Source organism: Notechis scutatus, chromosome 1 (genome assembly GCF_049901735.1).
Source record: "Notechis scutatus isolate UNSWTSFEM ecotype Mainland chromosome 1, rNotScu1.2, whole genome shotgun sequence".
NCBI classification, from domain to species: domain Eukaryota; kingdom Metazoa; phylum Chordata; class Lepidosauria; order Squamata; family Elapidae; genus Notechis; species Notechis scutatus.
The window spans coordinates 278,677,435-278,693,974 of NC_142009.1; the positions used below are offsets into that span (position 1 = coordinate 278,677,435).

Consider the following 16,540-nt stretch of genomic DNA (forward strand, 5'->3'; position numbering starts at 1 on the left):
AGGCAGCTTGAAGAGTAGGGGGTAGCAGTAAGGCAACAGAATTAATTCATTGGAAGACAGCTTTATGAATATATTTATTAGCCAAGTAGTGTAACTTCTGCACCATCACTGCCACTATGCTTAGAATATGCTTTGTGTTAATATTGATAATATACAGTTTGTTTCAAAACTGGGAACTATTTTTGAAATATATATTTATAATTATTATTCTTTATTTGATTCTATTGTAATTTGTTTACAGTGATAGCCCTACCTCACAGAAATACTAATATAATTATTATTTCTGAATGTGAAGCTGGTTTCCTTTGTTCAGTTATGCTGCAGCTGAACCAAAAAACGTTTTTACAGGGAGCTACATTATAAAGAAAGAAGTAGATTTGTTTTTGAATGTCTTTTATTAAGTCTATTGAACAAAGTAAAAAAAACAAACCAATGAAACTAAGATGAAAAGAATCAAACTTACTCTTTCTAAGAGGTGTGCAGGTTTAGTTCTTCTCCTGAGACGGGTTCCTAAATACAACAAAATATATAGTTTTTATTTTCTTTCTGCTTACCAGTCGACCACTTTGAGCCTTGCCTTCTGCTCCCAAGGACAACTTAGAAACTGCAAATATTTGAGGGATATCTGTTTACCTCAGATTTATCACTTTAGCAGGGGTGGTAGGAGAGAGAGAAAGAACAAGGCCTCTCTGCCATTCCCTATGCTGTTAGGGGCTGGTCTTCTGTTTCCCTTAGTCATAGAAAGGTAGAATATTTTCTGCTGACTAAGTCCACCAACTGGATAGCAGAACAAGTAGGCAAGGCTTCTAGGAAGCCAAATTTAATGCTTTGACATCTAGTCTCAAATGTGGTTCAGCCTTAAATACCATGAATAATCCAATTGTCTCTCCTAATGCCCTGAAGTATCTGTCACTTTGGAGATTTGCTCTTCTTTTGGTGCTGTCTTGTGAAGCGGAGGAAAGAAACTAACATGGTGTGATGGGTGAAGCATGATGCCATGGCAATAGTCCTTGTTCATCAAAAGCTTTCAGTGTAACAGTAACAGTACAAAGCATCGGTGTAATTCTCCCAGGTACCACAAGTAGTCTGTATTATAATTGTTACAATAAAGTGAGTTAGTACCAAGGCCCTGCATGTATCAGAAATGTTTTAGAACAAGTGCTTTAAAACTTGTACACGCATAGCACTTTTCTGGTCTTAATTAAAGCAGCCAGAGTTTTTCCAGACTTTCTTGTAATTGTGAAAAAAAAATGTGTTCCTGCTACAGTATATGCTACCCATTCATTAACATGACTGTTAAAGCCACAGCTGTCTCACAAGGAAAGCTGAAAAAAGGCAGGCTGCTTAAGTGAAGAGCAGGAAGATGCTGCACTTATGCACATGGATGATCCAAACAAAGCACCTCTCATTTTTAAAGCCAGCAAACCCTGATTCTCCCCAGATTGCAAATAGGTGTAAGTATCCAAGACTGACAGAAGGGCTTGCCTAAAGCCTTTTAATGGACATGTTTACATAACATAGTAACCCTGAAAATAAGTTAGATCAATAATCAGGTTTGCATAATATACAGATCCATAAATTAACTGAAAAGTTTGGGTATGTCTAACAGACCAAGCCGCATAAAATAAGATCTAAACCAACCCCCGAGGAACCTTAAGCAAGCTTAGCATGTTGTGTAAATACATTTGCTAGATTTTTATTTTTATTTATTTTTAAATAAACTTTATTAATCTTTTATGTCTTTTAAAAACAAAAATATAATCATTACTTTAACAGTTCTGTGACATCAATCTCAAACAATTCTATCTTTTGTGCATATTTACAAATATATATATATAATTTGTGCAAATATATACATTTAATCTATAAATTGCTGGTCTTAAATTCCTTCATTTTCCATCTGTCTTAATTCAATCCAATTATATCATTTCCCCAGATTTTGTAATATTCAGACACATCTTTCCCTTGTAACATTAAGATCAGTTTGTCCATTTCAGCACGTCATAATTTTTTGAATGATCAGTTCATCTGGGGGGAATACAACTGTGCTTCCAGCATTGAGCGTAAGCTATTCTGGAAGCCGTTAAAATATGTAATACAATATATCTTATGTTTTTTCTATATTTATTTTTAAATATCCCTAACAAGAATAATTCTGGTTCCAATTCTATTTGATCCTTAAGAATTTCTTGCAGACAATATTTAATTTTAAGCCAGTATTTCTGGGCCTCAGGGCAAGACCACCACATATGATAGAAAGTACCTTCTTTCTTTCTACGTTTCCAACATGCCAGACTCATTTTGGGGTATATCTTCGCCAATCTCGCTGGGGGCAGTTACCATCTATAGAACATCTTATAAATATTCTCTTTGTCTGATGCCAATTTTGTTAATTTGTAGTTTTGGTTCCAAATACTTTCCCAATCTGTCAAATTTATATTATGTCCTATGTTTTGAGCCCAAGCTATCATACATCCCTTAACAACTACTTCTTCTAATTTTATCTCTAACAAAAGTTTATACATTTTTGTAATGTTTTTTTCATCTGGACCTAATAACATTTTATCCAATTGTTGTAATTCCGAATATATTCCAAAATCTTTTATATCTTTTTAAATCTATTTTGTAACTGGAGATATGCCCACCAATCAATACATATCCCTTGTTTTTGGAGATACTGATTCGATTTTAACTTCCCTTGTGCGTCTAAAACCTCTTTATATTTTGTCATTTTGCATAGGTCCAGATTGTTAGGATGTATCATAGCTTCCATTGTAGATAGCCAAATTGGAATTTTCATATAGTGTCTCCTTCTTATTTTAATCCAATTTTGTATAAGGGAATCTTTAATCAAATGTCTATGGAAATATGATTGTTTTTTGGTTCCTGTACCCCATAAAAAGGAGTGACATCCTTTTTGCAGGCCATGGCCCTCTAAACTTAATATTCGCTTATTATTTAAATTAATCCATTCCTTAGTCCAAATTAACACTGTCGCTTTATAATACATCTCCCAGTTTGGGAGTCCAAAGCCACTTCTGCTTTTAGTATCTTGTAGCACTTTCATTCTTATTCTACGTTTTTTCCCTAGCCATATAAATTTTGCCGTAATTTATTCATCTCATTGAAAAAAAAATTCTCTAATTTAATGGAGATCATTTGAAATAGATATAAAAATTTGGGCAGGATAGTCATTTTGATCGCCGCTATTCTTCCTAATAGTAGTTAGTTGTAATTCTAAATCTTTGTTTGTTTGTTGTATAAGTTTAGTATAATTATTCTCTTTTATTGTTATACAGTGTGTGGTCAACGAAATACGTAAATATTTAATTTTCTTTGTTATTTGCAGTCCCATTGCTCTTCCCAATTCTATTTTCTGTGATTCCGTCAGATTTTTAGTTAAAAGTTTAGTTTTCTGTCTATTAATTTTGAGGTCGGATATTTCCCCATATCTTTCCAATTCTCTAATTATCTCCTTCCCTGTCTCTATGGGGTCCTCTATGATAAATACCAGATCATCCGCAAAAGCTTGCAATTTATATTCTTCATTTTTGACTTTAGTTCCTTTTATCCCTGGATTCTGTCTAAGTCATCTTAGGAGACTCTCTAGCGACAAGATAAAAAACAGAGGTGACAGAGGACAACCTTTCCTTACTCCTTTTCTTATTTTAAAACTCTGGGTATTTTCACCATTTAATATGATGTTCACATCTGCTAGATTTTTAATTGACCTTCTTGAGTCATATTGTATGAGCATGGCCACTGAGTTTCTAGCAAAGATGAGATACTAAATTTCGGATGGGAAGTCCTGCTACACTAATTCCCCATCGTCTGAGGTGTCCTTTGGCATCTTCACAAAAAAGATCTTGTCATCAACCCATCTTCAAACATGTATTTTGTTAGACTTTTTGATTAAAGTTCTCTGCAAGGGAAGATTTGCAGAACTGGGAAAAGTCCTTAGAAAGCCCACCGCAAGCTTTTCTACCTATTTTATAGAATATCCTATACCAGACCAATCAGCTGCAAAGTTCTGAGCAGCTGTCTTTTCCTCCGGGTCTTTCAATAGGAAGTGATGTTATCGTTGGACACTGGGTGCTTTTTTCTTCCCTTTTTCTTCTCTTTTTCTCTATTTACCTCCACCAATCTCTACTTCTCACCACTACTTTGTAAGGTACCCTTGTGGATTGTCCTACTTTGTGCGAAACTCTCCCAAGCAGATCTCTCAGAATGCTTTACAGGAGAGGAGGAATCATCCAAGTTGGTTTATTTTAACCTACCTAGATTGATTTCAGGTTGGGCCACTTAAATTCCTTATGAGAAGAATTGCACTCAGGAGCTTATCATTGCTGCGGCTTCTGTTTCTCTTCTAAAGACAAGTGCATGTTGTGTCACAACGCCAGAGGTTTGGTTAAGGGGCCAATGAGATCCATAATGAAGGCTACCATATTTGTAAAGGAAACTTGTGTTTTTATGGAAAGAATATACTTGTGGAAGATAAGAAATTCCTTGGAGCTGTTTTAATGGATATAAATCAAGCAGAGAAGTTTCACTGCCTGATTGTGGGTGTTTCCAACCGAACAGGAGTGGTAGCCTGCAACCACTTCAGGAAGCTGTTGTGGACCTGGGTCATGTGGGGGATGGAACTAGGCAACGGCTGCAGAGGGATAGAGCTTTAAGTTACAGGCATTGCTATTTCCTAAAGGAACTCTGTGGCAGCTGCCAAGTTCTCGCAAATGCAGAATCCGCTCAGGGAGGAAAGGATGTCTGTATACATTCACTGTGGCTAGATTTCAATGCAGTGCCAGATGTTCAGATTGCTCCATTGCTTTTCCTACAATCTCGAGCTTCATTTTACTTCGTCCCTTCTTTCTCCCAGACCTCTGCCCACAGTTTTTGGGATATAGCTGTACTTCTGTGAAGTTTGTTTGGGGACCGGCAGGGAGAGAAATGGTTCTAGACAAAAGAATAGTATCTCTGATTTTACATTCATCAAAAAAGAACAATTTTGCCAGTGTGGAAAAGAAGAAAGATTTACTAGAACAAAAACAATTCCTCAAGTGCTGGAGTGGCATTCTAACTTCTTGATTTTGGTAAATGTAGGAACTCCATTTGTTTGATAGGTGAGAGAAGAATTAATCACCTACCTCTCTCCTCAAATCCTTCTGGCATTGTTTTTTCCCTGTCCTAGATAGCATTCCATCAGCATCTGTCCCTAATGTCAGTTCTGGGGTAGCTAACTTTGTTTAGAATGGCAAAGGTTAACAGGGCTTTGTTTTTCCTGTCAAGAGTCCTGAAGGGAAGCTGTAGAACTGGTTGTAACACGACCCGTTCCATCTGGGGAGTGCAGCTATCCAATGTCTTTGTCTGGGAAATGTGTCCAAGAATGCCCCAGGGGAAAAAAAAAAGCTGTAACCAAAAAAAGAAAGAAAAAAAGAAAAAAAAGAAAGAAATGTGGGTCTTCCCCTCCCTTTTCTTCAGGCAAGACATGTGTGCGTTGCTGTGGCACCAAGAGCCAGTGAGGAACTACTGCAGAGCAGAAATAGTGTAGAAGCATCATGTGTCATCCAAGCATGTGGGAGAGTTAGTAAACAAAAGCTTCCCCTCTTTACTATGAGCGGAGGCAGGCGAGAGAGGAGGGGCTCTTCCTTTTTCAGCTGAAATAATGGAGTGGCGTAAAGGAGGAGAAACTCTGTGCAAGCTGACAGTCCTTTCTCTCTCTTTCTCTCATATTTGTTTATGCACCATCTCCTTACTTCTCCTCCCTTACAGAAGGTAGGAAAGAAACACTTGATCTGTTACCACTCAATCGTCCTTCCTCACTCAACCAGAGTTTTCAGATTGGTGGGACTTCAGTTCCCTGGGTTCTCAACAATTCGCAGGGAAAAGATTCCTAAAAGGTCTGGAGGATATACCTATTTGGCAAGGTCTGGATTAAAGGATTCCACATACATATGGAAGCAGGGAATCTATACCGAAGGACACTGCAACACTTATTACCAAGTTCTGCTGGTGGTTTATATTCCTTTTGGCCATTTTCTTCTCATCCTGTTGATAAAGACAGTGGTGCGTTGTCCAGTACTTTTCTGAAAGATTATTTTGTGACCAGAACTGTAACTTGTTTATTGTGTCACCTCGAAGAGGTATGGTTGCAATCAGACTGTACTATTGTGTAAAAAGGAAAGAACATTGGCTTAGGACGATGGTCTTTCTTTCCTGTGTAGATGAAAATAAGAATTAACTATTCCCTGAAGGGGGAAACATGATAAAATTTAAATTATCCAATGCTTTCATTAAGGATTACAGCCCTAATTAAAATGGATCACGGAAAATGATACACTTTTGGAAGATAGAAGAAATAGCTGAAAAAAGAGATGATTTTGTTTTAGTAGAAGAATTATTAAAATGATCAGATGACCATCCATTGAGCACGAATGGGTAAAAACCTTTTCCACCTGGTGCCCTGAAGAAGTCCTTCATGGCTGAGATAAAGATTCTTTCACTATAACATGCAGAGCTAAAATCTATTGATATTCCTTCTTATTTCAGAGCCATGGCCCTTCGATAGGAAGAATCATACTTGAATTAAGGGTAGACTTGAATTTGGATTTCCTTGGTCCTTGATCAGTGCCATAATCCCTACACCAGCTTCAATAACAAATACTTGGAGTTTATCTGATTCTTTTTTCTAAGTTTACATTTCCATGAAACTATGTTTCCAGGCAGTGTTAAGCCTGAATTTATCTGTATGAGACTCTGAGTCAAATCAAGCCTTGAGATCATGTTTGTTTCTTCTTCTCTAACTGGATTGAAAAAAAAAATACTAATTATGATTCATATAGCTCCCTGGACTTCTGGCCTATATTTGAATTTGGAATTAATATTTAACACAGACTCCCAATTAAACATTTGATTTGTTCTGCACTTGATAAGCATTTGTGTTGAGCCTAAAACATACAAAACTTGTATTTCTCTTCCCTATTGGGGGGGAGAAAGGATGTTGATTTACTTAATAATTTCCTGTGGTTTGCAGGTATTCCAGTATAGACAATTGATATATTGATTATGTGCCATCAAAGTCAGTATTGACTCTTGGTAACCGTGTGGATAGATTTCTTCCATGAAAGTGTGGTCTTTCAGATCTTATAACATTCTACCCATCACTACTGTAACTGAGTCAATTCATCATGCTACTGGTTATTCTCTGTTTCTTCTACCTTGTCTAGCAGTTTAGCCTTCTTCACATAATGTGTCTAAGGTAGGATAATTTGTGTCTGATCATTTGTGCCTGAAGTGAAAACTATAGGTTGATTTGTTCAATGACCCATTTGTTAATGTCATGCCCCGGTGGAGACTGACTCCGAGGGAGAGGAGGAACAGCTGACAGGGAGTGAAAGTGTGGCTCTGGAGGTTGTAGAGGAGGTTGGGGAAGGGCAGAGGCCAGCTGAGCAGTCAGAGGAGGACCCGGGCCCATCCCCTATCCATCCTAGGGCATGCAGGGAGGAGAGGATAAGGGAGATACATGGTCTACTCGGGAGGAGAGATCCTCTTCATGGGCTGCAGCTGTGACAACTGAATAAGAGTATGGACCTGCATACTGGCGAACGCTGGAAACAAAGCATGTAAATATCTCTAGTTTATAGTTCCTCTCTGAGTTTGGTGTCCTTCCCAGTGTGTGTTATCTGTAGGCATCCTCCAGCCCTTATCTTTCTTGCCTGATTTGTGTTGCTTTTTTCCTTCTTCGTGTAACTGTGTGGGAGTTTTTTTTGTCTTCCGTCAAAGATATTTGAAGCTTGGAAGCAAAGTGAAGGCATAAAAGGGGCTTCATCTGTTTTCTGTGACTGTGTTTGTTTTGTATCCCACCCTGGGTCATCACAGTTAATTCCTTGGCTGTCCACCATATTCCCAAGAGTCTTCTCAACACCAAAGTTCAAAAGCATCAATACTCTTTCTATCCTGTTCTCTTAAATTCCAACTTTCATTTCCATAGATAACAGAAAATACCATAATGTGCACTGTTCTGATCTTTGTAGGTGGGACAACTCACAGCACCTGAATAACTTTTCCAACAGCCAGGGGTTTAATTTTTAATTTTAGGTAACAACAGACATAAACCTCCTATTTGAAGATAGAAGTACACAGGATTAAATACTGGAAAATATTTTTAAATGATCTCTACTGCACTTTGGGTGTACAGTAAGGGCTATATTAAAGTGTATGACACAATAATACTCCCATCCGTAGTAGGTCTGACCTTGGCTCACCTATTTTTTAACTTACACACTGAAACTTCTTTTAGTCATTTGGAGATGGACAGACTTCACTCTCCCGCTCAACCAATTGCAGGAAGAGACAGGGTTGGGATTCAACTGGTGTTACTACCGGTTCAGTGACTATGTTTTTCACTTTTTTCACTGATATTGTAATTTCGAACAGTCACTAAACGAATTATGGTAAGTCAAGGACTACCTGTATTCACAAGATCTAGGAGCATAGTAGCTGCTTTTATTGTACCTATTCAAAGTAAGGCCTGCTAAATTCATCACTTCAAACTTAATCCCAAGTAACAATGCATTGCCCTGCAGCCCATGACTACAATTCTAGCAAACCAAATCATGGTTAATTAGTTTGTTCGTGTTTTAGAAAGAAGCAGAAGCAAACAAGTTTTCTCCTTGGCTTTCTTGTGGCTCCCAGGGTTTTACTTAATAGACTGGGAGTCTGTAAAAAAAATGGAGGCAGTTTATTTTTGCAGTGTGAGAGTGGCATAACTGTCAATAAAATCCAGGAGGCCTGACTCCAGTCTCCAGCCCTGGCCCCTAGATCTGGCTGAGATAATGCTTCAGGGCTTCTGGGAGGTTTTTGTAGAAAATGAGCTATAATTGAGAGCTGTATATATTGACCAATAAAAGTTTACAGCCGTGAGGCAAGGAAAAAAATATAAACTGTTACATTCTTCTTGGCTTCCATAGCAGTAGGAGACACTCCTTTGAAGGTGGAATTGTCAATACAGTACTGTGCCACTAAACAGAATCAAAAGTTTTATTCTTCTTTCTCACCCCCCAACACCCGCTTCTCTTGTAGGGCGTGGGTTTCCCCCCCCCCTGTTGGCAACATGTTTCTTGTCTCCCACACAATCCTTCTTTTAAAAGTTGCCTTTACTAATTCTGATTAGTTTGTATGATGCAACACAACTCTAAGGAATTGAGAAAGGACTTTGCCTCGGAGCAAGTCACAATCATTAAAAATTGTCTCATCTGGGACTGCTGGCAAGTTTTTTGTTTTAATTAGGCACAGGGAAAAAATGATTCAGGGCATTCTTATATGTACAACTGTGCGTGAGAAAGGTAGGAGCTTAGCAGATATTTCTCTGCGGCCAGCACTGTTTAAATCATTTTCTAGATTTAGTAACTGAGTCATCATAACTGCTGACAAAGAGCCTGAATTAATGGAGGCTTCATTATTACACCTGACTGCTGGCCTTTGTCTGTTTCTATCTAGCAGGCACCTTTCCAAAGATTATCTCAGCGTTATCTCAATCTTAATACTAATTATTTATATTTTTAATTTTTTTGGGGGGGGGTGTTGATTTTGTTAGCTGTCTCATTCTGAAGTTTTGGGCTCCATATCTCTCCTTACATTAAGTATGCATCGAGAAAGACAGATTTTTTTTAGAAACTCGTTGAAAGATTACGAGCAGAAGGATACTTTTGCTCATGCTTTAAACAAAATATTTGTGAATGAAATATCTGTTTCTCTAACAGTTTGGTCCTTGCAGGGAAAACAAAAAAAACAACTTCTAACACAATGGAAAATTGTGGCAATAGCAAATTTGAATATTATAAAATATTACAAAACAAAGAGTGAACTGTGGTAAAAATGTGCAAAGGAGAAGCAACTGGAGGGAATGCAGAGAGTGAGTGTATCTCATTAGTTTGTGGGCATGGAGCTGATACTAGTCCTTTACACTTTGTTGCTTCTTCTTGAAGCAGATCTTATATTTCTGTACCATGATGATGTGTAAAGTGTGGATTTGTTTATAGATCTGCCAATGAAAATATTTGCGAAAGTGCTTTTTCCTGGTATTGACTCCCCATCCTGTAAAGATCATGATCCCTGCCTTTAAAATTATTTCCTGTCTCTTGTCAACAACATGGACTCATGCTTTGATTCCTGTTGGGGCTTTATCTTTTCTTCTCCCAGAATCTCACGTTTGCATCCAACTTCAGCTGTTCTTTGTCTTCCTAGCACCTGCTCTGGACCACTGAGGGGTCTGCAGCAGCCATTCATAACTTGGCGGCCTCCAGATATGTCGGGAGTAGCGCTCCCATTTGTCTCCGATGGTTGCCCATGCCAGAAAGGACACCAGGTTAGGGAAAAGCTGTGTGGTGGGAGGTTTTTTTTCCGTTCCATTTTTGTTTGATCTACTTCTGCTTCGCCTCCATCTTTTCTCCACCTTCCCATTTCAGTAGCTGCTGACTTCTTCTCACTCTTACTTCATCTCTGGCATTTGCTTCTAGAGTTAATGTCAACAAAAGAGAGTTGTGTTTGAGCCAAATCCAAATTGGATTAGAATAATTCCACTATCAAGCATCTTATTCTTGTTCAATGTTGTGCTGTCTATCTCACAGTATCATTGTGTAGTAAGGGTTGGAAAGCATCTGAAATATCATCTAATCCAGTGGCCCCCAACCTTTTTTGTGCCACGGCCTGGTACCGGCATCACAAAATGATCCGCGGCCCGGTACCGGCATCAGCACACATGGCAAGGCGAGCAGAGCGACCGGCCAGCCAGCCGTCCCCCGCTTCTCCCCACCACCTTCAACTCCTCCTTTGTACCTTTGTCGATGGGCTTCAGGACGGCCGGGACGGTCGCTCGGCTCGCCTTGCCTTGGGTGCTGAAAGAATCCTCGCGCCTTAGTTTTGTTGAAGCCACCACCCCTTCGATGAAACTAAGGCGCGAGGATTCCTTCAGGACCCAAACGCCGCTTTCCAACCGGAAAAGCTCACCGGAAGCACTTTCTCATCAAAACAAGATGGCGGCGCCCAGCAAACCGGCGGCCTGGTAGAAAATGTTCCACGGACCGGTAGCGGTCCGGGGCCCAGTGGTTGGGGACCCCTGATCTAATCCAACCTTTTGTCTGGTTGCTGCAGCGTCCCTGATGGATAGTCATCCAGTCTGTTTACCATCAAAAGAAGGACCTTTGGTATCAGTTTTTGTCTGTTGACCAACTAGTAAAGCAGCTGTATTGACCTCAAACTCTTCTTGCCTAAGGCAATGTTTCTCAGCTTAGGCTTTTGCTGGGGAATTCTGGGAATTGAAGCTACCAAGGTTGAGAAACACTGGTCTAAGGCATTCGTACAAACTGGTGATTGATCCCTGAATGTTTTCTTCTAATTGACTATTTTAATTAAAAACTGGAAAATTCCTCCAAGAGTGACTACTATATCTATCTCAAAAGACAATGATCTGGAATTTAAAATAATCCCCCACACAATACAGGTAGTCCTTGACTTACAACAGTTCACTTAGTTGACCATTCAAAGTTATAACGGCACTGAAAAAAATGACTTCTGACCATTTTTTCACACTTAACCGCTGCAGCATCCCCAGGGTCACATGGTCAAAATTCAGTCGATTGGCAACCAGTTCGTATTTACGACGGTTGCAAGGTCACGTGATCAGCTTTTGTGTCCTTCTGGCAAGCAAAATCAGTGGGGAATCCAGATTCACTTAATGACTGTGTTACTAACTTAATAACTGCAATGATTCGCTTAACAACTGTGGCAAGAAAAGTCATAAAATGGGGCAAAACTCACTTAACAAATGTTTCACTTAGCAGCATAAATTTGAGGCTCAATTGTGGTTGTAACTCAGTGACCACTTATATTAATTCAGTATTAATATCGGATTCTTAACTATTGATTAACATGAATTCCCTTTACAGTAAAAAATCTTATTTGATCCCCACATTCTTGCCAGAGAAAAAAAACAAAAACCCGGTTATGCACATACATATTATCCTCCTTTCAACAGAAATAGTTAAGGCTGAGGAAACAATGGCAGGATGGAGATAAGGAGAGGGAGGAGAAGGGGCAGTGCACTGGGGAGAAAAGAGGGGAAATGGAAAGAAAGTAGGGGAAGTAGCTGAACAGGGAAGGATAAGTGTTAATATTGCTTGAGTTGGATAGTAAGGATTGTAATGTTCAGAATTTTAGGGAGAAAATCTGAAAGAATTTGCAAAAAATCAAAAGGACACATCCCATTTTTGATTTTAAGAAAAAAGCTCCCCTTCATCTCTCGTGCTTTACTGAGGAAGAAGCAAGATTTTACAGTTTTAAGTAAAGATTTTTTAAAAACTTAATTTAAAACAAGGGTATAACTGCTTTCATAAGGTAGGATAGTTATCAATGCAAATTAAAAACACAAAACAAAACATGAATGCTTAAAATGACAGACTAAGTTAGTATATGGAAAATAGAAGTGAAATAGATGAAAAGCAACTAGATGGAAAGAGATTATGTGAATATATTTGCATTTTTGCAGAACATGACTTATCTGCTTCAAAGTCATATGTGATTAGAGAAAAAGTGTTATGAGAGGAGAAGTTCTCAATGTTTGAGGACCTGCAAAATTGTCATGGGTGGCATCACTACATGGCCAGAATCAAGATCTGCCTAGTTAAAAAGGGCATTGGGGTGTGCTAGAAACTGCATCAGTTTGAGTTTGACTCTGAACTTCAGCATTTGTAGCAAGACATGGAAAACTGATGATGCTCAAAGTTGTATTCCAACCCCAGCTTGAAACACTAAGGCTAAAATATCTTAGATATCCAAACCAGACATGCCTGAAACATACACACAGATATTTAGTTCCTTAAACTTATTAAGTAGTGGTCAACTTATTTTCTTTCTTTTTTCCCAATTAAAAAAAAAAAAGCACGATTTTGTTAACTGGCTAGATGTGCTTACAAATAAGCATATCACAAACTTCCAGATGTTCTCTTCGCATCTGTTCCATCCAGTCATGGTCGCTGAACCAGAGGGGAATCATGCAAGGCAGGGGTGAGGAAAGAGGGGAGAGGCGGAAGAAGTATGGAGCTTTCCTTCCACATACTTGAAGTTAAAAGTAACAAAATGATAAATCAATGAATTAGGAGGATGGGAGAGTTCCTCTGAGTGTTCCAGAAGATGGCAGTGAATGCTGAGCTTGTAGGGAGCCAAAGAAGAATTGCCAGAGGGTAAATATGCTTTTGATAGAAGAAAGCCGTTGCCCATCCTGCTTGAGATTCCCAGGGCTGATGGTCAGTAGGAAAATCAACCGATAAGCTGCAAGCGTAAAAAAATGTGTTATTGTTTTTCATAAAGTCTTTCCTTTGGTATTTTGTGGCATTCCCTGAGCCAATAAAATATAGTTACTTTCTTACTGTCCCCCTTTTCATGTCCTTATTCTGAGAATAAGAGAGTGGATTCTCCTGCATCAGAGGGTCCTCTACATACATTCCACAATTTAAGCCAGAGTTTCCCAACCTTGACAACTTTAAGACCTAGAAGTCTGCGAGTTGAAGCCCCGTGTCTAAAAGGTACAAAAGTTGGGAAACCCTGATATAAACCATTCCAAAAACAAAACAAAACAATAACAACTCCAATATCTTCTAGTTGTAGTTTAACTTGAAATGCTGTGGCTTGCAATAATAGCACTGAGTTCTTGAACTTCCTTTTTCTGTTTTTGCAAATGGAAAAGGGAACTAAACAAACCATTTAAACTTACACAAGTTGAGATGCCTGGGAAAATGTGGCCGGGGGGGAGGGACACAGCAGTTGTCTCTTCCAAAGCAAAGTCAACTGGGTCTTGTTATCACACTCTCTCGCTATCAGGTGTGATGATGAACTGCAGCAAGTATCAGGAGTCCTTTCCATTAAATATTTCTTCAAACCGCTCAGAGAGTCTCCACCGTATAGATTCTGCACAAACATCTCTTTTGGCTAATGAACCTAGCCCCCCCCTTCTTCCTGATTCACGCTACATTGCCCTGGAATGGTTGTGGCATTCTTCCTAAAATAATTATCAGATATCAAATAAAGGACCACATTAAGATTTTTGTGTAACACTTGAATTTTCAGCCTCTTAAAAGAAGTTCTCACTTTTCCCTCCATGTTGGCTTTGGAAGATTAAAAACTGAAGCTCTATTAGCATAATGGCCAGTTTTCATCTGTGCTACTAAATCAATATTCTTGTCTGTACATGTTTTAACAACAAAAATGGAGAATTACAAGGTTAACCTAATCATTTTCCAGATACTTAAAGGCCTCTATGGGGACTTCTGCTTCCCTTTATTCCACCCATTGGTTACCAGATTCTTTTGCCATCTGGAATATATTCATCCATCTGTTACTTTGGGGAATGTGAGTGATTTCTTTGCTTTACCTAACATTTAATCTGGTCTGTGGCAGCAGAGTATGCCTACTTCATGTACCTGACAGGCAGGCAAAACTACTTTTCAAATTACGCAGCTGTGAGTGTTACATTTTGTGTCATATATAGCATACTTCTTTGTTTGCATTCTGTTGTTGGAGTGCTCTTGATTTCCTGCTCTGTCACTGAGAGTTTCATTTTGTGCCATTGCAATTAATACTATAGGATGAGGCCTGACTCTAGGGTCCTTTAGAAACTTGGCTACCAGTTTTCAGGTAAAAAAAATAGTGTGATTTGTGAAAAGCAGAAATGAGCCAAATATATTTGTGATATCCACCCAAGCGATACAAACTCATCTTTTTGAAATATATAATTTATCACACCAGATGTCTAAGCTGGCATTAAAGTGATGGAATTAAACTATTTTAGATTTCTATAAATAGAAAGAGTCGCTTTTCAGAGTGAGATGGGTAGCATATAAATTAAATCAATAAATAAAATATTTAAACAACAACCTAGTAGGTGTTTCATACAGAATTACCATTCATTCTGAACATCTTAAATAAAAATAAGTGGTCAATATCCTTGCAGATGGTTGCACTATCATCAGTATGCTGATGATACCTGTTATACATCTCTACCCAGGTAATGCTGTCCAGGTGTTGGCTCAGCACCTGGAGGCATTTGGATGAGGATGAATTGGCTTCAACTTAACCTAGAAAGACAGAGAGGCTCTGATTTTTTGATCCTTTTGGTTCCGGTGAAGTATCATCTTTGACTCTTGCTGGTGCACAATTTGGATATGTTCCTGGACTTGGGATCTTTCTCAAGGAGCACCTGGCAGCTATGGGTCAGGGGGTCTTTGCACAGCTTCATCTTATGTCCCAATTGCGCCCATTCCTAGACAGGGAGGATTTACTTACAGTTGCTCATGCTTTGATCTCTTCCTGGCTAGATTACTGCAGCACACTCTACCTGGGGCTGCACTTAAAAGACCACACAAATTACAACTAGTGCAAAATGTGGTGGCCCACATAGATCTGGGTGCTCCACAATTAACCCACGTTACCCTATTGCCGAGGAAAACTGCTCTGTCTTCCATTTTCTTTATTGATGTTATTCAAGGTGCTGGTTACCATCTTTAAAGACCTAAATGGCCCAGGGTCAGATTATCTGCGAGACCGCTTCTCCTTGGTGGCACCCGCCCATTCCACTAGGTGTGAGAGGGTGGATGTTCTCAGATCCCTTCCCTCAAATGTTGCCATCTGGTGGGCAGTATGCTAGGCAGTATGCTTTCTCAGTAACTGTTCTGACCCAAACCTTTTTTCCAAGGAAACAAACACGAAACTGAGGTAACAGCAAAATCTTTTAATGATTCTTTACAAATTCTGTTCCTTCATGGTTAAAAGGCTGTTTCAAACTAATTGTCTCTGATAAGAATGAGCCTTGCCAAGGTTGTGCAAGGCTGCCAAGAATGTTAGATAAAGTTACTAAGAAATATTTCAAACACAAAGAGTCTCCAAACACCAACCAAGATATTCCTAATGTGCACCAGGCTTGAGTACCAAACTTCTTTGCCTTCTGCAGAGAACTGCGGTTTCTCAGCTGGCTTTTATCTTTTCAGGGAGGGGCCATTACCTTGCAGCCTTACTCCCGAGTCACCCGTGCTGCTGCAGCTGCTCTTTCCTTCAAGCAGCCTTGTGCACACGCGCACTGGGCAGAGGCTCCTTGGGGGCCTCTTCATCACTGCTGCCAGCCTCCACAATCTCCAAAGGCAGCATCTCACTCCCTGATGGTCCTGGCCCCATCCCTGCTGCTGCCAGTGAACCACAACAGCAATTGTCTCTGTCTTTTAAATACCCCACTGAGGTCTGGCAGGCTCCTAGCCTTCCAAAAGCCAGGAGGGCCTGGTTTTCTCAAAAGTATGAGTCTAGAGTCCAGAAAGTTTGTTGTTTGTTTGTGGATTTGTGGGAATGTATGGAAGTTGGGAGTACAGGTAGATTTCACTTACTGCTTTGTTTCAATAACCATTCGAAGTTAATGACAATGCTGAAAAAAATAATTTTACAACCAATGACCTCCCTGACGAGCTTAGCAGCGTTCCTCAGTCACATGATCCTCATTATAGTC

The 16,540-nt window shown here is 39.3% G+C and overlaps 1 protein-coding gene across 3 annotated transcripts in view; it reads left to right on the forward strand.

Moving 5' to 3' along the window:
- Positions 1 to 16,540, forward strand: part of BMF (Bcl2 modifying factor) — a 48,329-nt gene that overhangs the window by 18,192 nt on the left and 13,597 nt on the right. The window contains exon 4 of one of the 3 annotated variants that reach the window (XM_087951726.1): positions 10,243 to 10,363. The exons of the other annotated variants lie outside the window; for them this stretch is intronic. Within the exon in view, the coding sequence (XP_087807852.1) occupies positions 10,243 to 10,363 (121 nt within the window). The remainder of the gene's footprint in view (positions 1 to 10,242; positions 10,364 to 16,540) is intronic. 3 annotated transcript variants of the gene reach the window in all.